At 45.0% G+C, this 27821-nt stretch overlaps 1 protein-coding gene across 11 annotated transcripts in view; it reads right to left on the bottom strand.

Annotated features, from left to right (window-relative positions):
• Nucleotides 1–1777: 1777 nt before the first annotated feature.
• Nucleotides 1778–27821, bottom strand: part of PRR5L (proline rich 5 like) — a 66009-nt gene continuing 39965 nt past the window's right edge. For 6 of the 11 annotated variants that reach the window (XM_056527894.1, XM_056527893.1, XM_056527895.1 and 3 more), the window contains exons 4-9: nucleotides 17217–17265; nucleotides 13422–13479; nucleotides 12406–12497; nucleotides 12076–12216; nucleotides 8770–8902; nucleotides 1779–2325 (exon numbers count right to left, since the gene is read on the bottom strand). In XM_056527894.1, the coding sequence (XP_056383869.1) occupies nucleotides 1952–2325; nucleotides 8770–8902; nucleotides 12076–12216; nucleotides 12406–12497; nucleotides 13422–13479; nucleotides 17217–17265 (847 nt within the window). In that variant the 3' untranslated portion in view covers nucleotides 1779–1951. Of the gene's footprint in view, nucleotides 2326–8769; nucleotides 8903–12075; nucleotides 12217–12405; nucleotides 12498–13421; nucleotides 13480–17216; nucleotides 17266–27821 lie in introns of all 11 variants that reach the window. The other 5 variants (XM_056527890.1, XM_056527891.1, XM_056527898.1 and 2 more) reach the window with 2 other exon arrangements.

The raw sequence follows: 27821 nt of genomic DNA, 5'->3' as shown, positions 1-27821 counted from the left end.
CCTCCTCATGGGGCAGATGTATAAGGGCGCTCTAGGCGGCTGCCTATTTTGCCTATAGGCAGAACCGGCCCATACCCAAGCCCCCATCTTCCCCAAATTTCAACATGAGGTTACATATAAAAAATAACAGTAAAGCTGAATTATCTTTTTTTAAATAAATAAAAGTTTATTTAATTTTCCAACAATTTGTATCTTCCAACTTCTAATCCACTTCAAGGAATGAGAACAAAAAGAAAAAACTATTTCAAGTTTTGCAAAAAAAAAAAAGGAAGGAAGCACCATGTTGGGCAGCAGGATCCGTGTCCCGGCCCAAACCCATTCCAGTCTCTCCATGTTGGGCAGCAGGATCGGTGTCCCGCCCCAAACCCATTCCGGTCTCTCCATGTTGGGCAGCAGGATCCGTGTCCCGGCCCAAACCCATTCCGGTCTCTCCATGTTGGGCAGCAGGATCGGTGTCCCGCCCCAAACCCATTCCGGTCTCTCCATGTTGGGCAGCAGGATCGGTGTCCCGCCCCAAACCCATTCCGGTCTCTCCATGTTGGGCAGCAGGATCCGTGTCCCGGCCCAAACCCATTCCGGTCTCTCCATGTTGGGCAGCAGGATCAGTGTCCTGCCCCAAACCCATTCCAGTCTCTCCATGTTGGGCAGCAGGATCCGTGTCCCGGCCCAAACCCATTCTGGTCTCTCCATGTTGGGCAGCAGGATCCGTGTCCCGGCCCAAACCCATTCCGGTCTCTCCATGTTGGGCAGCAGGATCGGTGTCTTTATTCCGGCCCAAACCAGTTCCAGTCTCTCCATATTGGTCGATTTGCTGTCTCCACCTGTTCTGGGGTCACATACCAGGACTCCTCAAAACATGTACCTTATTAAAATATCTACTATAACAAAGATAAAGTACCGTAAAAAAAGCAAAGTCTATGTTACTATTGCCTTAAAGGGGTACTCCACCCCTAGACATCTTATCCCCTATGCAAAGGATAGGGGATAAGATGTCTGATTCCGAGGATCCCCCGCGATCTCGGCTGCGGCACCCCAGACATCCGGTGCAGGGAGCGAACTTCGCTCCGTGCCAGAAGACTGGCGATGCGGGGCAGAGGCTCGTGACATCATGACCACGCCCCCACAATGCAAGTCTATGGGAGGGGGCGTGACGGCCGTCACGCCCCCTCCCATAGACTTGCATTGAGGGGGCGTGGCCATGATGTCACGAGCCTCAGGCGCTGCACCCAACGCTCTAAACAAACGCCGGGTGCCACAGGGAGATCGTGGGGGTCCCCACGATCAGAAATCTTATCCCTATCCTTTGCATAGAGGAAAAGATGTCTAGAGGCGGAGTACCCCTTTAAAGGGGTACTCCAGTGGAAAACTTTTTTTTTTTTTTTTTTTTAAATCAACTGGTGCCAGAAAGTTAAACAGATTTGTAAATTACCTCTATTATAAAATCTTGATCCTTCCAGTACTTATTAGCAGTTGAAAACTACAGAGGAAATTATTTTCTTTTTGGAACACAGAGCTCTCTGCTGACATCAAGACCACAGTGCTCTCTGCTGACATCTCTGTCCATTTTAGGAACTGTCCAGAGCAGCATATGTTTGCTATGGGGATATATATTCTCCTACTCTGGACAGTTCTTAAAATGGACAGAGATGTCAGCAGAGAGCACTGTGTTCATGATGTCAGCAGAGAGCACTGTGTCCCAAAAAGAAAATACATTTCCTCTGTGGTTTTCAGCAGCTAATAAGTACTGGAAGGATTAAGTTTTTTAATAGAAGTAATTTACAAATCTGTTTAATTTTCCAGTTGATTTAAAAAAAAATAAAAAAAAGTTTTCCACCGGAGTACCCCTTTAAGTTTTTGGTAAAACATGGGGTGATTAGTGTGTTGTCTAGATGTTGTCAGGGTCCGAAAATCCCCCCAAATTATTTAAAATGTACTGTTCTCGGGGTACATGTCAGCTGAGGGACGGGGAGCTGTGTTCGGAGCCGTGGTGGAGGTCAGTACTGAGCGGTTCCGGGGGACTGTCCACAATATTGGGCTCGCTGCTGAACTGTCGCTGGGTGAAGCTGGGCTGCAGTAGGATGCACTCGTCCGATAGCTCCGCCTCCTCCGATCTGGGATGCATGATGGAGGCCATGGCCAGAAGCTGGATGTCCGTGTGAGCGTTGGCGACCGTGTGTCTCCTGATGCTGCCGCATTTTTCCAGATACGCCTCGCCCTCTTGCTCGGTGAGCGGGGAAAGGCAGCGCTCAACCGGAAGGGAAGTACCGCCATGGGGCGTGTAGGGTGCAGAGTCCGATCTTAGATGGCATTTAGGGAATCTGTGTTCTGGAAAGAGAAAGAATAGAGGAAGAGTTATCATGGGTCATATGAACCGCACACAGACTCAAAAGAAGCCTGGTGCCCCTGCCCCTCTAATGCACCTGCCCTATGATGCCCTCACTGACTGTGACCTCCATGGGGGGATGCCCTCACTGACTGTGACCTCCATGGGGGGATGCCCTCACTGACTGTGACCTCCGTGGGGGGTATGCCCTCACTGACTGTGACCTCCATGGGGGGATGCTCTTACTGACTGTGACCTCCATGGGGGGATGCTCTTACTGACTGTGACCTCCATGGGGGGATGCTCTTACTGACTGTGAACTCCATGGGGGGATGCCCTCACTGACTGTGACCTCCATGGGGGGATGCTCTTACTGACTGTGAACTCCATGGGGGGATGCTCTTACTGACTGTGACCTCCATGGGGGGATGCTCTTACTGACTGTGACCTCCATGGGGGGATGCTCTTACTGACTGTGACCTCCATGAAGTGATGCCCTCACTGACTGTGACCTCCATGGGGTGATGCCCTCACTGACTGTGACCTCCATGGGGGGATGCTCTTACTGACTGAGACCTCCATGGGGGGGATGCTCTTACTGACTGTGAACTCCATGGGGGGATGCTCTTACTGACTGTGACCTCCATGGGGGGATGCTCTTACTGACTGTGACCTTCCTGGGGGTATGCCCTCACTGACTGTGATCTCCATGGGGGGATGCTCTTACTGACTGTGACCTCCATGGGGGGATGCTCTTACTGACTGAGACCTCCATGGGGGATGCTCTTACTGACTGTGACCTCCATGGGGGGATGCTCTTACTGACTGTGACCTCCATGGGGGGATGCTCTTACTGACTGAGACCTCCATGGGGGGATGCGGGTCCCATTCAGATGATATGACTGCTGGAGGTCCCTTAGCTTAGTGATTGTGTTGTGTTAATATATGTAAGGTTTTCAAGAACTTAAAGGGGTACTCCGTTGGCTGTCCGGGCATGCTGGGAGTTGTAGTTTTGGAACCGCTGGAGGCGCTCTGGTTGGTAAACACTGGTATAGGTTATGGTGCAACACTGGGGGATTAAGATGCCCATATCCCCTATTAGAACATGAATAACTTTAGGGTGACTGTCCCTTTAAGAGGATACATGAGGCTGTGATACAAGCTCTAAAAACCTAATACCCCAAAAAATGCAATGATTCTTCTGCATGGAATTCCACCCCCGTCCCCCCCAGAAGTGTCGGTGATGGCAGCTTATCGGTATGCGCCCCGTGCGGCTTGTTTCCACAGCTGCCCCCGAAGAGGGGGTATATAAATAATAGCACAAAAGGATTCTGGGAAGAAAAGAAAAAAACACCAAACAAAATGAGCGCCCCGCTGCTCGCCCCTCACCCCTCTGCTGAACACTGGACGGTTATGATCGGAGTCATTTTTTGGCAGCGAGGATTGGCGCAGCTGCTTCTAGTTTCTATTCACTGCAACCTGCGGAGCCGTACGCTGCATGTACAAAACCCGAAAAGAGAGACATTCTGGGGTTTACAGTGGATCTGTCACCCTAAGACTGTGTTTCCCAACCAGGGTGCCTCCAGCCTTTGGCTGTCTGGGTATGCTGGGAGTTGTAGTTTTGCAACAGCTGGAGGCACCCTGGTTGGGAAACACTTCCTTAACAGAACAGTTTACATCAGGGCTTGATAAATTTGTGGTCTGTCCCCTCATTTCTCCCCGTGTCACAGTCATTAATGACTGTGACACAGAAGAGATGAAGGGACACTAATGACTGTGACACGGGGAGAAATTAGGGGACACTAATGACTGTGACACAGAAGAGATGAAGGGACACTAGTGTCCCCTCATCTCCCCATGTGTCACAGTCAATAGTGTCCCCTCAGCTCCCCCTTTGTCAGGATCATTAGTGTCCCCTCATCTCTCTGTGTCAGTCATTAGTGTCCCCTCATCTCTCTGTGTCACAGTAATTAGTGTCCCCTCATCTCTCCCTGTGTCAGTCATTAGTGTCCCCTCATCTCTCCGTATCACAGTCATTAGTGTCCCCTCATTTCTTCTGTGTCACAGTCATTACTGTCCCCTCATCTCCCTCTGTGTCAGTAATGAGTGTTCCCTCATCTCTCCGTATCAGTCATTAGTGTCCCCTAATTTCTCCCCGTGTCACAGTCATTAGTGTCCCCTCATCTCTTCTGTGTCACAGTCATTAGTGTCCCCTCATCTCTTCTGTGTCACAGTCAATAGTGTCCCCTCATCTCTCCATGTCAAAGTCATTAGTGTTCTCTCATCTTCCTGTGTCACAGGCATTAGTGTCCCCTCATCTCCCCGTGTGTCACAGTTATTAGTGTCCAATCATCTCTTTTGTGTCACAGTCATAAGTGTCCCCTCATCTCCCCATGTGTCACAATCATTAGTCTCCCCTCATCTCTTCTGTGTCACAGTCATAAGTTTCCCCTCATCTCCCCATGTGTCACAGTCATTAGTGTCCTCTCATCTCTCCCAGTGTCACAGTCATTAGTGTCCCCTCATCTCTTCTGTGTCACAGTCGTTACTGTCCTTTCATCTCCCCCTGTGTCAGTACTTAGTGTTCCCTCATCTCTCTGTGTCACAGTCATTAGTGTCCCCCCATCTCTCCCTGTGTCACAGTCATTAGTGTCCCCCCATCTCTCCCTGTGTCACAGTCATTAGTGTCCCCCCACCTCTCCCTGTGTCACTTTCATTAGTGTCCCCCCATCTCTCCCTGTATCACAGTCATTAGTGTCCCCCCATCTCTCCCTGTGTCACAGTCATTAGTGTCCCCCATCTCTCCCCATGTCACAGTCATTAGTGTCCCCCATCTCTCCCCGTGTCACAGTCATTAGTGTCCCCCCCATCTCTCCCCGTGTCACAGTCATTAGTGTCCCCCCATCTCTCCCTGTGTCACAGTCATTAGTGTCCCCCCATCTCTCCCCGTGTCACAGTCATTAGTGTCCCCCCATCTCTCCCTGTGTCACAGTCATTAGTGTCCCCCCATCTCTCCCTGTGTCACAGTCATTAGTGTCCCCCCCATCTCTCCCTGTGTCACAGTCATTAGTGTCCCCTCATCTCCCCATGTGTCACAGTCATTAGTGTCCCCCATCTCTCCCTGTGTCACAGTCATTAGTGTCCTCCCATCTCTCCCCGTGTCACAGTCATTAGTGTCCCCCCATCTCTCCCTGTGTCACAGTCATTAGTGTCCCCCCATCTCTCCCCGTGTCACAGTCATTAATGTTCCCTCATCTCTCCCTGTGCCAATCACTAGTGTTCCCTCATCTCTCGGGCACTGAGATACTGTAGCTGCAGACACACTAGATGCATGGCCACCTATCGGATCGGTAAACGAAAACTGAACTTTTTATAAAGATTCTAGATTCTCTATCAATCTTATATAATAATAATAATAATAATAATAATAAAAATTATAAAAATAAAATTAATAAAAATAATAATAATAAAAATTATAAAAATAAAATTAATAAAAATAATAATAATAAAAAAATAATAATAAAATAATAATAATAAAAATAATCATAATAAATAGATAGATTATAGATATATTTTAGGAAATCTTGTGCGCTTCCATAACCAGACAAAAACGAAAAAAAAGAAAAGAGAGTCCAGCTGCGATAGGGAAGCAGAAGATGTTTGCCCCTGGCGTTCCCGTACACATCAGAAGGACGCCAAGTGATTAAGAAAAACCCCTCAATCTGTGGCTATATGAGACCTCATACATGTCTATGGGAGCCCTGTACTGTACAATACAGAACCGGAAGACGGCCACGTGCACCAGTCCTGAAGGGCGACACAATCGGCGCAGTAATATCCCGCAGACGTGACCTGGATGAGGAGCTCAGAATTAATATTTGACCAAGTTTCCCCCATGGTAGACGCTTCAGATCAGTAATTCTACTGCAAGGTAAACACATCAATATGCAAATGAGGTCAATTACCGAAACGTAAGAAACCCGTCTGCTTTATTCCCACACTCCGGAGAACAACGCGTACGGCCGCAGGTTACACTCATCTGGTCACAGGCACAAAGGCACTTTTCTAAGGCTTCATCTATTGGTCGACGCGTATTTAGAAAGGAATTATCCCCAGGGTATCGGTTTTCCCACATGGTACTTAAAGGGGCACTCCGCTGCTCAGCGTTTGGAATAAACTGTTCCGAACGCTGGAGCTGGGAGCTCGTGACGTCATCGCCCCGCCCCCTCATTAAGTCACACCCCACCCCCTCAATGCAAGTCTTTGGGAGGGGGTGGGGCTATGACGTCACGAGCTCCCGGCTCCAGCGTTCGGAACAGTTTGTTCCAAACGCTGAGCAGCGGAGTTCCCCTTTAAATGGGCACTATCAGAATCAAAAACTTTTTCTATGTTCTACATCTAAGCAGAACATTAAAGGGGTACTCCGCCCCCTCAATGCAAGTCTATGGGAGGGGGCGTGACGGCTGTCACGCCCCCTCCCATAGCCTTGCATTGAGGGGGTGGGGCGTGACCTCATGAGGGTGCGGGACTATGACGTCACCAGCTCCCGGCACCGGCTCCAGCGTTCGGAACAGTTTGTTCCAAACGCTGAGCAGCGGAGTGCCCCTTTAACCTTTCTAATATACTTCATTGAAAAGGTTATCTTTTTTTTTTTTTTATGTAAATCATGGTTTATAACAAAAGACCACTAGGGGTCCCCGTAACATCCAGAACATAATCCTGTCCGGCTGCAGCATTATCTTTGTCCCCAGCTGAAGCACAGACTGGGATAAAGTCCATGAAATGAGGGCGGGACTAGAACTCCTCTGTGCTCACTCCTGTCCTATCAGACTGCAGCATCAAAACAGAGAGGAGGGGGTTACAGAGCAGCGTGCAGTGATTGGATGAAGAGACCCAGCACAGCACAGCAGACTCAGGGAGGAAGTGAATGCATGGTGAGAGAGGGCGGGCTCAGTGCTTGCCTGGGACACACCCCTTCCTGAGCAGTGGATGTCAGAATGAGTGAGCAGCAGAACAGAGGGATTTGTGAGCCAAGTACAGAAGCTAGACACATAAAAAAGACATGTAAAGCATCTGCATGACCCAGTGAGTTTTTCTGTGATATGACAGGTACGTTCTAATGTCCACAGGTCTTCTGCACCTTCAAGTGCCTTGAAATACTGACAGCTACAAGGCCTTTCAACTATCTTAGCTTTGGACATCCGTGGGCACCAAGCTTAAAGGGGTACTCCGGTGGGGAAAAAAATGTTTTTAATCAACTGGTGCCAGAAAGTTAAACAGATTTGTAAATGACTTCTATTAAAAAATCTTTATCCTTCCAGTACTTATTAGCAGCTGTATGCTACAAAGGAAATTCTATACTATTTGAATTTCTTTTTTTGTCTTGTCCACAGTGCTCTCTGCTGACACCTCTGTCCATGTCAGGAACAGTCCAGAGCAGCATAGGTTTGCTATGGGGATTTTCTCCTGCTCTGGGCAGTTCCTGATACGGGCACCAGGTGTCAGCAGAGAGCACTGTGGACAAGACAAAAAAAGAAATTCAAAAAGTATAGAATTTCCTTTGTAGCATACAGCTGCTAATAAGTACTGGAAGGATAAAGATTTTTTAATAAAAGTCATTTACAAATCTGTTTAACTTTCTGGCACCAGTTGATTTAAAAAAAAAAAAAAAGTTTTCCACTGGAGTACCCCTTTAAAGAAGTCACCTGACTTTTAAAGGGGTACTCCGCCCCTAGACATCTTATCTCCTATCTAAAGGATAGGGGATAAGATGTCTGATCGCGGGGGTCCCACCCTCTCGTGACGTCCGCCCTGCACCCTCAATGCAAGCCTACGGCCGTCATGCCCCCTCACATAGACTTGCATTGAGGGGGCGTGACGTGACGTCATGAGGGGGTGGAGCTGTGACATCACGATATCCCGGCCCCTGTATCATGAACGGGGGTGCTGCAGGAGAGATCGCTGAGATCAGTCATCCTATCCTTTGGATAGGGGATAAGATGTTTGGGGGCAGAGTACCCCTTTAACTATGCGGCCACTTACTGTGATTTGAAGTATTTCTCGGCCTTGCTCAAGTTCTCAAGGGCTGGTGGTTCCAACAAAAGGCTCTGCAGCCAGTGGGAAAGCGGTCAGAGCTTGGTGAGAATTGTCGTGTTGCGACAACTAAATGTTGGACACCGCTGTTTTAGGGCCTTTGAGCCCCATGATAGACCTACCCCACTCTACCCCCAAGTGAGTTTTCATCTACTCTTCATTGATCTAGAAAATTAGGTTAGAACAACTTATTGGGTTCCTTAAGGTCAGGGCTCAAGTCCTGCAGGAACGCGTGGGAATGGAGTTCCTGCACTTATTCCATAGCAGCAGGACCAGCCTTTGAGTGGAAATCTTGGGTGAGTTCCCACACTTTTTTTTCCCCAGGACTTGACCGCTGTGTAAGGTGATCTTACCAAGTATACAGGGGGCACTATTGTGGCTGTAGCTCCTGTCCCCATATGCCGCCAGGTATGGAGAGACCACCATTTTTACCAATTCTTCCAGCTTCAGGTAGCCTTCGCTGGGTCCTGAGGGCTCGTGGATACCCTGGAAGAGAACGACATCACAGGTTACTCTCCTGGACCCTACAATATGGTCGTAATCTAGAAAAAGGTTCTCACTCGTGTATTATTCTCTCCTTCACCAATAAGGGCGACGCGTTTCGATCCCACCCTTGTAGCCATAGATGGTCTCAGGAGGCCCCTGTGCTACCTAAGAGGACACCAGTGTTATAAATGGGGGGCAGGGACGTGCGTAGATATTTTTGGGGGGCAGGGGCTCAGGTAGAAAAAAAAAGGGGGCACTTCTTCTAATTAAAAAAAAAAAGTTTGTAAAAACTTAACATATGTTAACACAACGCATTTCCTGAAGTAATGGACCTCCGGCAGTCATGTCAGCTAAATGGGACCCAATCTGTATAAGCGTTATAGAACATTATAGAACAGTAGCCTTAAAGGGGTACTCCCCTGGTAAACTTTTCTTTTTTTTTTTTTTTATGAACTGGTGCCAGAAAGTTAAACAGATTTGTAAATGACTTCTATTAAAAAAATCTTAATCCTTCCAGTACTTATTAGCAGTTAAAAACTACAGAGGAAATTATTTTCTTTTTGGAACACAGCGCTCTCTGCTGACATCTCTGTCCATCAGCTGTTGTATGCTCCACATGAAGTTCTTTTCTTTTTTAATTTCCTTTCTGTCCGACCACAGTGCTCTCTGCTGACACCTCTGTCCATGTCAGGAACTGTCCAGAGCAGGAGAAGTTTGCTCTGGGGATTTGCTCCTGCTCTGGACAGTTCCTGACATGGACAGAGGCGTCAGCAGAGAGCACTGTGGTCAGACAGAAAGGAAATTCAAAAAGAAAAGAACTTCCTGTGGGGCATACAACTGCTGATAAGTACAGGAAGGATTAAGATTTTTTAATAGAAGTAATTTGCAAACTTTCTGGCACCAGTTGATAAAACAAATTTTTTTTTCAAGGGAGCACCACTTTAAAGGGGCATTCCGCTGCGCCAGCTTGCAGCGGGGGTCGTGACATCGCGCCACGCCCCCTCAATGCAAGTCTATGGGAGGGGGCGTGGCATCCGCCACGCCCCCCTCCCATAGACTTGCATTGAGGGGGCGTGGCGCGATGTCACAAGGAGTGTAACTGTGATGTCACGACCCCCACTGCCCGCGCTCCAGCGTTCTTAAGAAAGCTGGGTGCTTCACAGAGATCGCGGGGGGGTCCCAGCTGCGGGACCCCCGCAATCAGACATCTTCTCCCCTATCCTCTGGATAAGGGGATAAGAAGTCTAAAGGCGGAGTACCCCATTAAAAGGGCAGGTGCTCAAGCCTCCTTTTGAGTCTGTGTGTGCGCATCCCTGAATTGGGTCCCCCAGGAGCTTCACATTATGCCACCACTATGAATCTGGAGCGGTCCTTCCTGTATATTCTGATATTATCCAGAAGAAGATTATACAATCCTCGGCTTCCAGACAAGAATTAGGACATCCAATGTTTCATACGTAATCTAGGAGGTTCAGCCTTTGTGGTGGCCATCTATACGGTTATGCCGCGATCTTCCTGTTGCGAGCTCCTTTTTCTTTCGGCTTTGCATTTATTCCCCCCCCCCCCCCCCAGATGTCAGTTTCATTCGTTCCGGCTTCTTGTAAACCCTTTATTCCGTTTTTCTTTTTTTCTATCAAAAGATTGAGCAACACAATTACATGACCCAGAAAATCAAACAATCCGTTCGTGACGCCGTAGTAATGGGTTACCAAGTAAGTCCCTATAAATAGACAATGGGTGACCAGGTCAGTGGGTCACGGCTGCAATCCTACCGTAATGCCAAGCTTATACCGAGATAGTCTGTGCAAGGCTTAACCCTATTAGGCTCTGCTCACATCTGGGTTATTTATGTCAGCAGTGCCGGATCCTCCACCTGAAGAACCTCAATGACTATAACAAGGTCCACTAGGTCCCTAATGTCCCAGGGGAACACAATGGTGTCACTATTTTACTTTTCATGGAATCATGATTTTTTATCATATTTTATCCTATTTGATTATAATAAAGATTTATATCTATTCATTATATTGTGTCAGTTTGGTGCATTTCTATAGGTTTTCATGGAATCTGCAACAGATGTGAACAAAGCCTTAAAGGGGTACTCCACTGGAAAGCATTTTTTTTTTTTTATCAACTGGTGCCAGTAATTAGTAAATTACTTCTATATAAAAAAATCTTTATCCTTCCAGTACTTCTTAGTGGCTGTATATTACAGAGAACATTCTTTTGTTTTTGGATTTCTTTTTTTTTCTTTTCGGTCCACAGTGCTCTCTGCTGACCCCTCTGTCTGTATCAGGAACTGTCCAGAGCAGCATAGGTTTACTATGGGGATTTGCTCCTGTTCTAAACAGTTTCTGATACGGACAGAGATGTCAGCAGAGAGCACTGTGATCAGGAAAAAAAAAAAAATCCGAAAAGAACTTTCTCCGTAGTATATAGCAGCTAATAAATACTGGAAGGATTAAGATTTCTTAATAGAAGTAATTTACAAATCTGTTTAACTTTCTGGCATCAGTTGATTAAAAAAAAAAAAAAAAAAAAATCTCCACCGGAGTACCCCTTCAAACTGGTGCCCAAAAGTGAAAAAGATTTGTATATTACTTCTATATAAAAATCTTAATCCTTCTAGTACTTATCAGCTGCTGTATGCTCCAGAGGAAGTTGTGTAGTTATTTTCTGTCTGACCACAGTGCTTTAATATGGGAGATTTAATATGGGCTGAAAGAAAAGAGAGGGCATTGGAGGACAAGCAGCTTATCACTACTAGGGCTTCAGAAGACTGGGAAAGCTGGGTGGCACGCAGTATGCCTTAAGGGCCTTACAAGACAGATATTCTCTTCAGGAGACTGGAAAGGCTGGGGAAGTACTGAAAGCCCTGCACTGTGTACTGCCTGCCATCTGGCTTTCCCAGTCTCCTGAAGAGCTCCAACATGGATGCTTTACCAGACCGATTTTCTCTTCAGGAAGCTGATTAAGCTGGGTGGCTGGCTAATACTCAGCTAGTGTATAAATATAAATAAATAAATATATATATATATATTTATCAATGCCCCTACTATGTTCCCTCATTCGGTCACTATAGGGTGGCTCCAGCTGTTGCAAAACTACAACTCCCAGCATGCCTGGACAGCCTTTGAATTCCTCCCTCAATATGGAAAGAAACGTATTCCTACTTGGAGGACCAGCAGCATCTGTAGGATGGGAGGTGGGACCGGCGTCTGCAGCAATGGCAGCGTTCTGTCCAGGTTGACCTTTAATAGAACCACGTCCCTGAAGCCGAGCAGAGCGATCTGACGAATGGTGAGTTCCTGGCCCTGAAATATGCGGAATAGAAAGCGACATATTTATATGTGTCCTTCCATCGGGGTCAGTAGAAGGGGTCACAGACATAATAGGGGCACTAAAATGAAAACCGTGCCCCCCCCCCCCCCCCATCCCTTCAATCACTACACACCGACTATATGACCATATTCCTCCCTATATACCCCATACACACATAATACCTGGACGGGATAAAATATCGCTTGGAGTGTCGGCAGGATCTCAGTGAAAAAACGATCCCATAATTCTGAGAGAATCAGGACGCGGTTTTCACCTACAGAAAAAGATATAAACATATGAAGGGTCAGACCAGGGGCATCTAGGATATATATATATATGTGCTGAAAGTTCTGATACATTAAAATATAAACTGTAATGAAGAGAAATCGTAGCCCATTGACAATACAGCAAGCCCATAGTGACCCGGTGGCATATAAGAGCCCAGTACATGATTATCTACTGTTGTGTGTACTGCGACCTAGTGATCCCCAACCTGTATACTGTATACTTTCCATGGAGATCCAGTTATATACCTACTTAGTAGTATATACTATGCCAAAAAATGTGCATATACCATCAGGGCTGGTGCAAGGATTTTTGCCACCCTAGGCGAAAGCTAAATTTGCTGCCCCTTGACCCCACCCATTGGCTCAGCCCTTTGACACTCCCCACCTTACTATTGGGGTGACACACTGTAACAAACCTCCTCCTCATGGGGCGGATGTATGGAGGTGTGCGCAGGATGCTGGACGGCGCTGATCTGCCTGTCAGGCCTCGGAGGTGGCACTGCGCTCGTCCAGCAGGCTGAAGAATGCAGATTATTATGGTATCGGTTGGGGGGGGTGGCAGGGTTGCAACAGTGGTTCTGGCTGGGCGGGTGCCTCGGACAAGCGGCGGGTGCTTCGGATGAGCGGCGGGTGCTTTAGATGCTGGCTGGCTACTAACTTTCTTGCAGCGGGCAGAGCTGCGCCCCCATCAAGAGGCGGCTGCCTAATTTGCCTTTAGGCAGAACCGGCCCTGTATTATTATAATATTATAATTAATAGATAGAATATACACTATTCTTGCCCATTTCCCTATAACTGCACATAGGGTCTTGTAGGTCATGGTTCAGACTGAGTAGGTGTCACTGTGGTAAAGTGCTGTGACAGTCCCTCACACCCCCTCACACTGTCCAGCCGCGGCCGATATCTCTCACCTTCGTACAGCCTGACTTTCTCCTCCATGAAGGCCAAACCTTTTGCCAGCAGCTGATTCTGTAAAGACAAAGAACATTATGGGATCCAGCGCAGGAAGCAGGGAAGAAGTCACTGCTAGACATAATATTACATAATCACAGCACTGAAAATACTCCATGCCGAGATGTCACTTTTACAGAATACAGATAAAAATAGCTAAACCCTAAAAAGTCTTCAATAAATGTAAAATAAGGCAGAGCTAGGCCCTAGGAAGCCACGATTCAATGCACACACCCCATGTGAGCAATTGTGGCTCTTTATTTTTTCCGGTAACCTTAACACAATATATCCCGGCGTGTTTCACCCCCCCCGTGAGGTAAAGTGGTTCATCAGGGGTCATAAGCAGGATCATTAACTGTAATGAATAATAAAAATACCAGATAACGTAATGGAAAATAAAAATAGCATGGCCAATTAAAGCAATAAAGCAAACACCATACATATAGACGGCAAATAAAATGGTCAGAGATGGGACCACTCACTCAGATACCCTCTGGATCGAGTAGCATTATCTGACTGAGTGGCCCTATCTCAGATTATGGTATTTGCCGTCTGTATCAGTGGTCTCAAACTGTGGCCCTCCAGATGTTGCAAAACTTCATCTCCCAGCATGCCCGGACAGCCAACGGCTGTCCGGGCATGCTGGGAGTTGAATTTTTGAAACATCTGGAGGGGCCACAGTTTGAGACCACTGATCTATATGCATGGTGATTTATTGCTTTATTTTGCCATGTTACCTTTTGTTTTCCTTACAGTCTCTCTGACTTTTAAAGGGGTATTCCAGGCAAAACCTTTTTTATATATATATATATATATATATATATATATATATCAACTGGCTCCGGAAAGTTAAACAGATTTGTAAATGACTTCTATTAAAAAATCTTAATCCTTCCAATAGTTATTAGCTTCTGAAGTTTTCTGTTTAACTGCTCAATGATGATGTCACGTCGCGGGAGCTGTGCATGATGGGAGAATATCCCCATAGGAACTGCACAGCTCCCGGGACGTGAGTCATCAGAGAGCAGTTAGACAGAAAACAACAACTCAACTTCAGAAGCTAATAACTATTGGAAGGATTAATATTTTTTAATAGAAGTAATTTACAAATCTGTTTAACTTTCCGGAGCCAGTTGATATATATAAAAAAGTTTTGGCCTGGAATACCCCTTTAATCATGTTTTTTTTATGTCCCCTGATGAATCCTGTAACCTCATTGGGGGGAAACGCGTCAGGATTAACAGAATTAATCAGGGGACGTCCAAATGATAAAAAGATCATGATAAAGAGATCATGAATGTCCGCTTTGCTGCTATTTTAATCATATGGAACAGCACTGGTGATTTGTAAAAAAAAAATAAAAAAATAAAAAAGTGTACATTATCCGAATTCCGAGAAACAAAGAAAATCAATAAATAAATTGCATAACACCATTCATACAAAAGGGTATCAAAAATCTATATCCACAAACATGCTTCTTTACTATGATAGCTACCATCCCCCCCCCCCACCCCCACCTCCCGCAGTTAGGAGGGCAAGTATAAATCCTTCCCACACCTGTCCTTTTGTTTCTGTGTATGTTTCATTAAAGCTTTCCCACAGACGAGCCTTTACGTCACTAGTGGGTGCCGAAAAAATGGGTTCCCTCTGGTGACTCCAGCCAACCCAGACGTGAAACAGCTGTCACTCTCGTCGCCTTGTCCTTTCATGTCTACCCTATTTAATGGATAGGAGAACTCGCTCAGATAATGCTACTTGATCCAGAGGGTGTCTAAGTATCTGAGTAGCCCTATCTTCTTAATTATCATGGGCGTGGGGTTTGATTTATTGCTTTATTTTGCCATGTTATTTTAGTTTTTCCTTACCTTATCTCTAACTTTTGATTTTGTTTATGTCCCCTGATAAACATTATTGCCATATGGGAGGAAACATGTCGGGAGTAGTGTTTACTAAGATTACAGGAATTACTTTAAGAGCCACAATCACTCACATGGGGTGTGTACTTAAAGGAGAACTCCAGAATATAAAAATTGTCCCCCATACTGCCGGCAGTAAAAAACATAAAGATGTACATACCTTCCTCCGCTTCCCTGGGACCTCCGGTAACCGTCTCCGGAGCGATCCTCTTCCTGGTTGCCGGTGGTCGGCGAGTCATACTGCACTCAGCCAATCACCAGCCGCAGTGAAGTCCCGGCTCGGCCAGCGAGACGATCACCGGCCAATTAGGGGCTTCACTGCGGCCGGTGATTGGCTGAGAGCAGTATGACTCGCCGACCACCAGCAACCAGGAAGAGGATCGCAGCGGAGACCGGAGACTGTTACCGGAGGCCCCATGGGAGCGGAGGAAGGTATGTACATTTAAATTTTTTTACTGCTGGCAGTATGGGGGACAATTTTTATGTTCTGGAGTTCTCCTTTAAAGGGGTACTCCACTGGAAAACATTTTTTTTAAATCAACTGGTACCAGAAAGTTAAACAGATTTGTAAATTACGTCTATTTAAAAATCTTAACCCTTCCAGTACTTATCAGCTGCTGTATGTTCCAGAGGAAGTTCTTTTGTCTTTGAATTTCCTTTCTGTCTGACCACAGTGCTCTCTGCTGACACCTCTGTCCATTTTAAGAACTGTCCAGAGTAGAGGCAAATCCCTATAGAAAACCTATTGTCACGATGCCGGCTGGCGGGTAGTGGATCCTCTGTGCCAGAGAGGGATTGGCGTGGACCGTGCTAGTGGATCGGTTCTAAGTCACTACTGGTTTTCACCAGAGCCCGCCGCAAAGCGGGATGGTCTTGCTGCGGCGGTAGTGACCAGGTCGTATCCACTAGCAACGGCTCAACCTCTCTGGCTGCTGAAGATAGGCGAGGTACAAGGGAGTAGACAGAAGCAAGGTCGGACGTAGCAGAAGGTCGGGGCAGGCAGCAAGGATCGTAGTCAGGGGCAACGGCAGGAGGTCTGGAACACAGGCTAGGAACATACAAGGAACGCTTTCACTGGCACAATGGCAACAAGATCCGGCAGGGAAGTGCAGGGGAAGTGAGGTGATATAGGGAAGTGCACAGGTGAAGACACTAATTGGAATCACTGCGCCAATCAGCGGCGCAGTGGCCCTTTAAATCGCAAAGACCCGGCGCGCGCGCGCCCTAGGGAGCGGGGCCGCGCGCGCCGGGACAGGACCGAGGGAGAGCGAGTCAGGTACGGGAGCCGGGGTGTGCATCGCGAGCGGGCGCTACCCGCATCGCGAATCGCATCCCGGCTGGAAGCAGAATCGCAGCGCCCCGGGTCAGTGGATCTGACCGGAGCGCTGCAGCGGAGAGAGTGTAGCGAGCGCTCCGGGGAGGAGCGGGGACCCGGAGCGCTCGGCGTAACACCTATCCTGCTCCAGACAGTTCCTAAAATGGACAGAGGTGTCAGCAGAGAGCACTGTGGCCAGACAGAAAAGAAATTCAAAAAGAAAAGAATTTCCTCTGTATTATTCAGCAGCTAATAAGTACTGGAAGGATTAAGATTTTTTAATAGAAGTCATTTACAAATCTGTTTAACTTTCTGGCACCAGTTGATGAAAAAAAATAAAAAAAATAAGTTTTCCACCGGAGTACCCCTTTAAGCAGAGTAACCATGAAAGTGAGAGACACTGACTCTCCATCTGATTCATCACTGGCGGTGTCATGTTGAATGCTGCGGCGAGACAGATGCAGCTGTTGCAAAATTAAAGGGTAAGTCCCAGCGGGTTTCTACTCGACAACTTCATGACTTACCTGAAAGTAATCTGTGATAAATGAGCCAAGTTCACTCTTCAGCAAGTGTCTGGAAAAGAAAAAAGTAACAAAAACTATTTTTAATAGGACATATATATATATATGAAAGGTGCCGGCAAAACTAGTGCAAAAAATAGGGACATAGATACGGTATACTGCGCTGCCCCAACCTGGGACTAGGGTTTCCACCTTTCTTGCAAAAAATATTAGCGGCCATGCTACTTTGCATAATTAATTATATATGCGTGACATTACAGGATATACATATACAGGGGAAATTTTGTCCTTTTCTGACCCCTATAACTTTTTTTTATTTCTCCGGGTGTATTCACACTGCGGAATCTCCGCTCACTGAATTCAGCGACCGAAAATACTTTGGCGCTAGGGCCGCGGGGCACTGAGCCGTCACCATTGACAGCTATGCAGTGCTCACGGAATACGTTCTTTCTTTGCGCGAAACAATTTGAAATTCTGCAGTGTGAACGTGTCTCACGGAGACCCGTTCACACTAATGTTAAAGGGGTATTCCAGGAAAAAACTTTTTTTTTAAATATCAACTGGCTCCAGAAAGTTAAACATATGTAAATTACTTCTATTAAAAAATCTTAATCCTTCCAATAATTATCAGCTGCTGAAGTTGAGTTGTTCTTTTCTATCTGGTAACAGTGCTCTCTGCTGACATCTCTGCTTGTCTCAGGAACTGCACAGAGTAGAAGAGGTTTGCTATGGGGATTTGCTTCTAAACTGTGCGTTTCCCGAGACACGTGTCATCAGAGAGCACTTAGACAGAAAAGAACAACTCAACTTCAGCAGCTTATAAGTACTGAAAGGATTAAGATTTGTTAATAGAAGTAATTTACAAATCTGTTTAACTTTCTGGCACCAGTTGATATATAAAAAAAAAAGTTTTTTCTTGGAATACCCCTTTAAGTCCATAGTGTGAACGTACGGGCATGTTCCTCGAGTAATTCCGCTAGCTCTTTCAGTTGATATTATTCAGCAATTGATTTTCCATTCTCTTCAATGTATTTTCCGCTTCTCAGTTCACACTGAGTAAATTCTGCTCGCTGAATTCCGACGCTGAACATGTTCATTCTTCAAGCGGAATCCGCAATAGAAATCAATGGTAAAAAAAAAAATAAATTCTGCCCGACATCGTTTTTCACGTGGAATTCAAGCGGAATTCAGAAAAGTAGAATTAAATAGCCTCCTCCTTCATTCCTCTTCATTTCCGCATGTAAATTCTGGTCGAATTCCACTTGAATTCTGCTTGATGGATAAAATGACCGAAATTATTCCTCTTGAATTCCTCAGCCTTATACGGTCCGGTATGAGGGATCATTTTTTTGCGCCCCGATCTGTAGTTTTTAACAGGACCATTTTTGTTTTGATGGGACTTTTTTATCGCTTTTTTTAAATTCAATTTGGGAGTTGCAGTTAGTTACTAACTACAACTCCCAGCATGCCCTAAAACAGCCTGTGGCTCAGCAGCTGCCCCGAACGAAAACTACAACTCTCAGCATGTTGGTTTATATAGTATTATCTAGTATAGGTCAGTGTTTCCCAACCAGGGGTGCCTCCAGCTGTTGCAAAACTACAACTCCCAGCATGTTGGTCTATATAGTAGTATATAGTATAGGTCAGTGTTTCCCAACCAGGGGTGCCTCCAGCTGTTGCAAAACTACAACTCCCAGCATGTTGGACTATATAGTAGTATATAGTATAGGTCAGTGTTACCCAACCAGGGGTGCCTCCAGCTGTTGCAAAACTACAACTCCTAGCATGTTGGACTATATAGTATAGGTCAGTGTTTCTCAACCAGGGGTGCCTCCAGCTGTTGCAAAACTACAACTCCCAGCATGTTGGACTATATAGTATTGTATAATATACGTCAGTGTTTCCCAACCAGGGGTGCCTCCAGCTGTTGCAAAACTACAACTCCCAGCATGTGTGACTATATAGTATAGGTCAGTGTTTCCCAACCAGGGGTGCCTCCAGCTGTTGCAAAACTACAACTCCCAGCATGTTGGACTATATAGTATAGGTCAGTGTTTCCCAACCCGGGGTGCCTCCAGCTGTTGCAAAACTACAACTCCCAGCATGTTGGACTATATAGTATTGTATAATATACGTCAGTGTTTCCCAACCAGGGGTGCCTCCAGCTGTTGCAAAACTACAACTCCCAGCATGTTGGACTATATAGTATAGGTCAGTGTTTCCCAACCAGGGGTGCCTACAGCTGTTGCAAAACTACAACTCCCAGCATGTTGGACTATATAGTATAGGTCAGTGTTTCCCAACCAGGGGTGCCTCCAGCTGTTGCAAAACTACAACTCCCAGCATGTTGGACTATGTAGTATTATATAATATAGGTCAGTGTTTCCCAACCAGGGGTGTCTCCAGCTGTTGCAAAACTACAACTCCTAGCATGTTGAACTATATAGTATAGGTCAGTGTTTCCCAACCAGGGGTGCCTCCAGCTGTTGCAAAACTACAACTCCCAGCATGCTCGGACAGCCAATGGCTGTCAGGGCATGCTGGGAGTTGTAGTTTTGCAACACCTGGAGGCTCTCTGGTTGGGAAACACTGGTATATAGTATATGCTGGAACATTCCGATAGTTGGAGGATTGGTTGGATAATGATCGGCCATTGCATTGCCGGTATTTTTTATATAAAAATACCGGCAGGGTGGCCTGAATACCGTCTGTTCTGGTAAAATACCGGCCAGGTGGCCACCCTACCTGGGACTCTCCACCTGTTGCAAACCTACAACTCCAGCAAGATGTCAGGTACCATAGAGATAGGATACGTCACTGCGATGGGGCCCGACGACCAGGGACTAAAATGGCCGCACCCCCAATCTACCTGACCCGCCAGATTATAATGTGAGTGGGCCAAACAATGCACTTTATAATCTGCTCACTAGCCGGGAATCCAGGACTCTTGCCCCGATTCTCCAGGCCAGCACGGGCCACTATGATGTAGGCGGCAGACAGATTCAGGCTGAGGCCTACACCAGGAGGTAAGTATGATTTTTTTATTTTTTATTATTATTTCAGCAGGTGGGGGGATAAATGGCTAATGGCGTAGGCTACGTGACTACTGGAGGAGGTGGTTATCTGGCTAATTTGTGGACAACCTACCTATTGAGACCTGCCTGCCTAGTGGGGGGGAGGCTACATGAATTATAAGGGGGCGGCTACCTAACCCATGCGAGAGACGTACTTAAAGGGGTATTTTCAGGTAAAAATATTTTTTTAAATCAACTGGCTCCAGAAAGTTAAACAGATTTGTAAATTACTTCTATTAAAAAATATTAATCCTTCCAGTACTTATCAGCTGCTGAAGTGGAGTTGTTCTTTTCTGTTTGACCACAGTGCTCTCTGCTGACACCTCTGTCTGTCTGAGGAACTGTCCGGAGCAGGAGAGGTTTGCTATGGGGATTTGCTCCTGCTCTGGACAGTTCCTGACACGGCCAGAGGTGTCAGCAGAGAGCACTGTGGTCAGACAAAAAAGAGCAACTCAACTTCAGCAGCTGATAAGTACTGGAAGGATTAAGATTTTTTAATAGAAGTGCTCATATAGTGCTCTCTGCTGACATCTCCATTTTAAGAACTGTCCAGAGTAGGAGAAAATTTCCATAGAAAACATATGCTGCTCTGGACAGTTCCTAAAATGGACAGAGATGTCAGCAGAGAGCACTGTGCTCGTGATGTCAGCAGAGAGCTCTGTGTTCCAAAAAGAAAATAATTTCCTCTGTAGTATTCAGCAGCTAATAAGTACTGGAAGGATTAAAACATTTTAATAGAAGTAATTTACAAATCTGTCTAACTTTCTGGCACCAGTTGATTAAAAGAAAAATGTTTTCCAGCGGAGTACCCCTTTAATTTTCTGGAGCCAGTTTATATATAAAAAAAAATTGTTTTCACTGGAGTACCCCTTTAATGGGGACCCACCCACTTCTACTGTGCTAGGCACTAATTATTTCTCTTTGTTTGACGGACTGTGATGGGGACTTTGTGTAGAGGTGAGGAGGGCGCTGGAGCGAGGAGTCTAAGATGTTTGTGCGGCAAATTCTGCAGGATCGAGTGATTGATGGGGAAAGTCATCATGGTGGTTTGGGCCAGATGGAGAAAAGAAGAGAATGACTCTGATTACGTCACCTGTGAGTCATTGGATGTCTCCGCACCGGAGGTGTAGCTTGCAGCTTATGGGCCCTAATGCAAAATCTGCAACAAGGCCCCATATGCCAATTATATTACTGGTCTCTTATAGGGCAGAAGTGCTTTGGGGCCCCCTTAGGCACCAGGGCCCTCCGTGCGACTTCTGCCTCTACAGCTACACCCCTGATCTGCACTGTATCTTTACTAATGGTGTCCCGATCTGTCCTTCACCTAACAAGAGACCCAGGTAAGTGGACCTTTTCTGAGAGTTGTTGAGTACCCTTGGCCCAGACTGAAGTAACAAGACTTGGTGGCACAGGACTCGGCTGTAGGGGAATCAGGAAGATGTTTAAAGGGGTACTCCGGCGCTTAGACATCTTATCCCCTATCCAAAGGATAGGGGATAAGATGCCTGATTGTGGGGGTCCCGCCGCTGGGGACCCCCGTGATCTTGCATGCCGCACCCCGTTTATAATCAGTCCCTGGAGCGTGTGACTTCACGCCTCCGCCCCTCAATGCAAGCCTATGGGAGGGGGCGTGACAGCTGTCACGCCCCCTCCCATAGGCTTGCATTGAGGGGGAGGAGCGTGACATCACACGGGGCGGAGCCTTGACATCACAACGCTCCGGCCCGTGATCGACAGTAATCAGATCCGGAGCGTGTTCGTCACACGCCCCGGGGACTGATTATAAACGGGGTGCGGCGTGCAAGATCATGGGGGTCCCCAGCGGCGGGACCCCCGCGATCAGGCATCTTATCCCCTATCCTTTGGATGGGGGATAAGATGTCTAAGCGCCGGAGTACCCCTTTAATTCCTCTGCAGCGCCCCGACAGGACAACTTAGGCATTACACAAACCAATGAATTGTCTAGGTAATGCAATGATGGGTCAGTCCTCCAAACCAATCAAATACTTTGAAGAGCAGCTGGAATTAAATTGGTTTTGTCTACATAAAAACAAGGCCCTGTCTCTTTAAAGGGGTATTCCAGGCCAAAACATTTTTTTATATATATTAACTGGCTGCGGAAAGTTAAACACATTTGTAAATTACTTCTATTAAAAAATCTTAATCCTTCCAATAGTTATTAGCTTCTGAAGTTGAGTTGTTGTTTTCTGTCTAACTGCTCTCTGATGACTCATGTCCCGGGAGCTGTGCAGTTCCTATGGGGATATTCTCCCATCATGCACAGCTCCCGGGAAGTGACATCATCATCGAGCAGTTAGACAGAAAACTTCAGAAGCTAATAACTATTGGAAGGATTAAGATTTTTTAATAGAAGTAATTTACAAAACTATTTAACTTTCCGTAGTCAGTTGATATATAGAAAAAATGTTTTTGCCTGGAATATCCCTAGGATTTGTTCAGTCTAAATCTTAGTTGCCGGTCAATACCATTTGGCTTTACATTTCGCAGCGTAAGAAAACAAAGACCCTGTTGTCTCCTGAATCTTCTTCCTCCCTTGTTATCTTTCCGTTTTGCATAGAAACCCAGCACCAGCCCGGACCGCAGGAAACACAATTACTCCACCAATATCTCCGGTCACTGAGAATGCATTTGGTTGGGGAACTACTGAAAATTCCATTTAAGGGGTACTCCGCTGTGAACATCTCCGAAGGATGGGGGATAAGAGGTTTACAGCGGAGTACCCCTTTAAAGCAAAAATAACAGGGGCTTACTGTGAGAAGTCACTGCTTCATGTATAAGACAGCATGTTATTTCTATAGTTTTATTCATATATAGTTTATTTATTAAATTATTTATTTATTTAATTCGTTTTTTATTTATAGGGAACTGGGGGCAGTTTAGAACTTTATAATATATAATAATAATAATAATAATAATAAATATAATAATAAATATAATAAAACTAATATTAATAATAATAAATATAATAATAATAATGAATATAATAAAACTGCTACTAATAATAATAATAATAAATATTATAATAATAATAATGAATATAATAAAACTAATAATAATAATAAATATAATAATAATAATAAATAATAAAACTAATAATACTAATAAATCTAATAATAATAATAATAAATATAATAATAATAAATATAATAATAATAATAATAAATAATACAACTAATAATAATAATAATACAAATAAAATAATAATAATAAATATAATAATAATAATAATAAATATAATAAAACTAATAATAATACGGTAATACAAATAAAATAATAATAATAAATATAGTGTTCTTAAACGTTAACCTAATAGTTGCCCAGTATGCTGGTGCTTTTTATGGATGTTCCCAGGGGTGTAGTATAAATATAAGGGGGAGCTCTCCCTTTTGTTGGTTATGAGGGGGTTCTGTTGGCATTCATGGTTTTTGGAGAGATTTGATTGTATTATGTGGAGCACCCTACTGGTATTATTTATGTGGTGGCGGGGTGTGTGGTGCAGGGCAGATGTTGTTACCCTAGGGTAGTGGTCTCCAACCTGCGGACCTCCAGATGTTGCAAAACTAAGCTGGCATGTTTATGGAGAACTAGGCTTGCATGTTATGATTCACTAAGCTGGCATGTATATGAGGGACTAGGCTGGCATGTTTATGAGAGGGCACTAAGCTGGCATGTATATGAGGGACTAGGCTGGCATGTTATGATGCACTAAGCTGGCATGTATATGGGGAACTAGGCTGGCATGTTTATGAGAGGGCACTAAGCTGGCATGTTATGATGCACTAAGCTGGCTTGTATATGAGGACATTAGGCTGGAATATTTATGGGGTTGGGGGGAACTACTAGGCTGCCATGTTAATAGGACATTAGGCTGGAATATTTATGGGGGCACTACTAGGCTGGTATCAGAGGTGTAGCTTGTAGCTTCTGCAAAATTTGCAACAGGGCCCCATATGCCAATTATAATACTGGTCTCTTATGGGGCAGTTGTGCTTTGGGGCCCCCATAGGCACCAGGGCCCCGGTGTGCTACCTCCGCTATCTCTATAGCTACACCCCTGGCTGGCATGTATATGAGGGTACTATACTGACATGTTTTTGGGAGCAATCGACTGTCATGTTTATGGGGGAATTGTGGTGGCTTTACTTATTTATTTTTTTTTTTTGAAGAGGACAGTCAGCTGCCATTTTGTACTGGGCGCACGTGGCGAGTAGGAAAGTATATCACTATAGACACACTATAAATTCCCCATCATCCTCTGTGTTGATGACTTGTTCACACAAAATCATAGGAGACATTATTAAAAAATATATATATTTTTTTTGTAGGAATTCCGCGCGAAAGTGTGGCGGACTGAAAACAAATTTACATTGAGTTCCATGGGGTTAGGACGCGAATTCCGCATGAAGAAAGAACATGTTCATTCTTCATGCGGAACGGAATTCAGTGACAGAGTTCCGCTAGCGGAAATTCCTCAGTGTGAACTGAGAAGCAGAAATGTAATTACATACTATGGGGTACGGCACTGCTGAATGAATTGGGGAGGAATAAGCGAGCAGAATTACTTGAGGAAATTCCTCTCCAAACCTTCAGTGTGAACGTACCCTTAAACAGGGACAGAAAAAAAAAAAACTCTCTCCCTATAAATGCCCATATAAGTTTACATTATTCTAGTCAATTGGTTCACAGGGGGCAGGGGGTGGACTTCCTTTAAAGGGGTACTCCGTTGGAAAACTTTTTTTTTATTTTTTTTATTTTTTTTTTTTAAATCAACTGGTGCCAGAAAGTTAAACAGATTTGTAAATTACTTCTATTAAAAAAAAAAAATCTTAATCCTTCCAGTACCTATTAGCTGCTGAATACTACAGAGGAAATTCTTTTCTTTTTGGAACACAGAGCTCTCTGCTGACATCACGAGCACAGTGCTCTCTGCTGACACCTCTGCACATTTTAGGAACTGCCCAGAGTAGGAGAAAATCCCCATAGAAAACATAGGCTGCTCTGGACAGCTCCTAAAATGGACAGAGATGTCAGCAGAGAGCACTGTGCTCATGATGTCAGATAGAGAGCTCTGTGTTCCAAAAAGAAAACAATTTCCTCTGTAGTATTCAGCAGCTAATAAGTACTGGAAGGATTAAGATTTTTTAATAGAAGTAATTTTACAAATCTGTTTAACTTTCTGGCACCAGTTGATTTAAAAAAAAAAAAAAAAAAAGTTTTTCACCGGAGTACCCCTTTAATGTCTACAGTGGTGTTTCCCAACCTGGGAACCTCCAGCATGCTCAGACACCCAAAGGCTGGAGGCACCCTGGTTGGGAAACACTGGTCTACAAGCTAATAAATTAGTGAACCTCACTCTCCATGCAAAAAAAAAAAAAAAAAGTCCTTGTTACCAATAGCAACCAGAATTTCAATGTTAACAGATTGGTTGCTATAGGCAACAGATACAGTTTTTAGTCCTCCGGCCCATTCCGTAATGAGACGTCTAATTAATACTGATTAATTCCATTCACAGAAGTCAGGATGTCATCTAACTAGAATAATTCCGCGTCGGAGACTCGCGCCGAAAAAGTGGCGGTGACAGGTGCATCAAGCTCGGGGGCTTTTACAATCGCGTTCTGTCTGCTGAAGATAATCTTTCTTGGCCGGAAGTCTGAGGATGATTGAACCTATTCAGACAGGTCCAGATTTTTCCCAGGCTGCCGGGACAAGGGGCCGAGCGGGCTGCGAGCGCGACGCCAAGATGGAGCTTTAATGGAATGTACGGATACATTTTAGGGCAGTGGTCTCCAACCTGCGGACCTCCAGATGTTGCAAAACTACAACTCCCAGCATGCCCGGACAGCCAACGGCTGTCCGGGCATGCTGGGAGTTGTAGTTTTGCAACATCTGGAGGTCCGCAGGTTGAAGACCACTGTTTTAGGGCATTTAATAGAAAGGGATTCATGGATGTATCTGTATCCAGTAGATACTCAATACTGCAGTCAGCGGGAAAAAGAATTTGCGCAAACTATCAAAAGCAAAAAAAAAAAAAAAAAAAACTTTGCTGCCCCCTAGCAACCAATCACAGCGCAGCTCTATTCATATGTACAGTATTGTGTGCAGATTTGATGCACAAGATTTGAAGCTGCAGATTTTATGCTGTCTTCAGTCATTTAGACATAGACTTTCACTGTGTCTGCACTAATGTTCTCGGCTTTCTGAATAAAAACTTCAGAAAAAAACTAAAAAGGAGATATGGGGGCGGGGGGGGGTTATCATTTTTATTTTTTTTATTTTTTTCCCCACCTCCACATCTTCCTTCTTTCTGTTCACTCTCACAGTTTCCTCCCCTACTTTCGGTTTAGGTCACCTATACAATGGGACAGTCATAATGATCCCGAGATGATTTACGAATACCTGTATGATACATGATACCGCACAAAAAAAAAATCGAATCTTAAAGGGGTATTCCAGGCAAAAACTTTTTTTTTATCAACTGGCTCCAGAAAGTTAAACAGATTTGTAAATTACTTCTATTAAAAAATCTTAATCCTTTCAGTACTTATGAGCTTCTGAAGTTAATATTGTTCTTTTCTGTCTAAGTTCTCTCTGATGACACGTGTCTCAGTTTAGAAGCAAATCCCCACAGCAAACCTCTTCTAAACTGGGCGGTTCCCGAGACAGGTGTCATCAGAGAGGACTTAGACAGAAAAGAACAACCTTAACGTCAGAAGCTCATAAGTACTGAAAGGATTAATATTTTTTAATAGAAGTAATTTACAAATCTGTTTAACTTTCTGGAGCCAGTTGATATATATATATATATATATATATATATATATATATAAAAAAAATTGCCTGGAATACCCCTTTAAATATTATGGAGAACCACAAAAAGGAAAAAATGTTTTGCAAACCCTGAACTACTAAGATGGTGTCTATTAACTACGGAATGGGAGAAGCATAGTAAACCTAAGGGCGCATTCACATCATGTTTTTGCTATATGGTTGCCCTATACTGTTTGCTGTACGTATAAAACCGTATAGCAAACTGCATACATTGACCTACCATACAGATGTATCCGGTTGTGTAAGTTTTTGTATTTATACGGTTTTGTGTGTGTGTGTTTTTTTTTTTGTCTTGCACAAAACCGTGGTCAACCATGGTTTTGTGCACGGTTCTGTACTGTTTTTTTTTAAACTTTACTCCACAGCCAACCAGGACTCCTGCAGCGCTGTGGTACTATGACTACTCCTATCATAGAGCAGACTCCGTTCCATGATGGGAGTAGTATTACCCCCTTGCTGGTGGAGTCTGCAGGCAGTTTTTTTGACTCTGCGGGAGCGATTGTACTACTACTCCCATCATGGAATTGGGTCCGTCCCATGTTGGGAGTAGTAGTACAGGGGCTGAGGGACCGATCGCGTCGGGTCTCACTCCTGAGAAGTGGACGGCATGCCGCGCCGCTCCTCTCCCCAGCCGGCTGCTCTGCACTTTAACTTCATATTCCCCACCGGCATCCCTGATTGGTCT

This window comes from Hyla sarda, chromosome 6, assembly GCF_029499605.1.
Source record: "Hyla sarda isolate aHylSar1 chromosome 6, aHylSar1.hap1, whole genome shotgun sequence".
Taxonomy (NCBI): domain Eukaryota; kingdom Metazoa; phylum Chordata; class Amphibia; order Anura; family Hylidae; genus Hyla; species Hyla sarda.
Note: the sequence above shows the minus strand (reverse complement) of the source record. Positions and strands in the feature narration are given on the sequence as shown.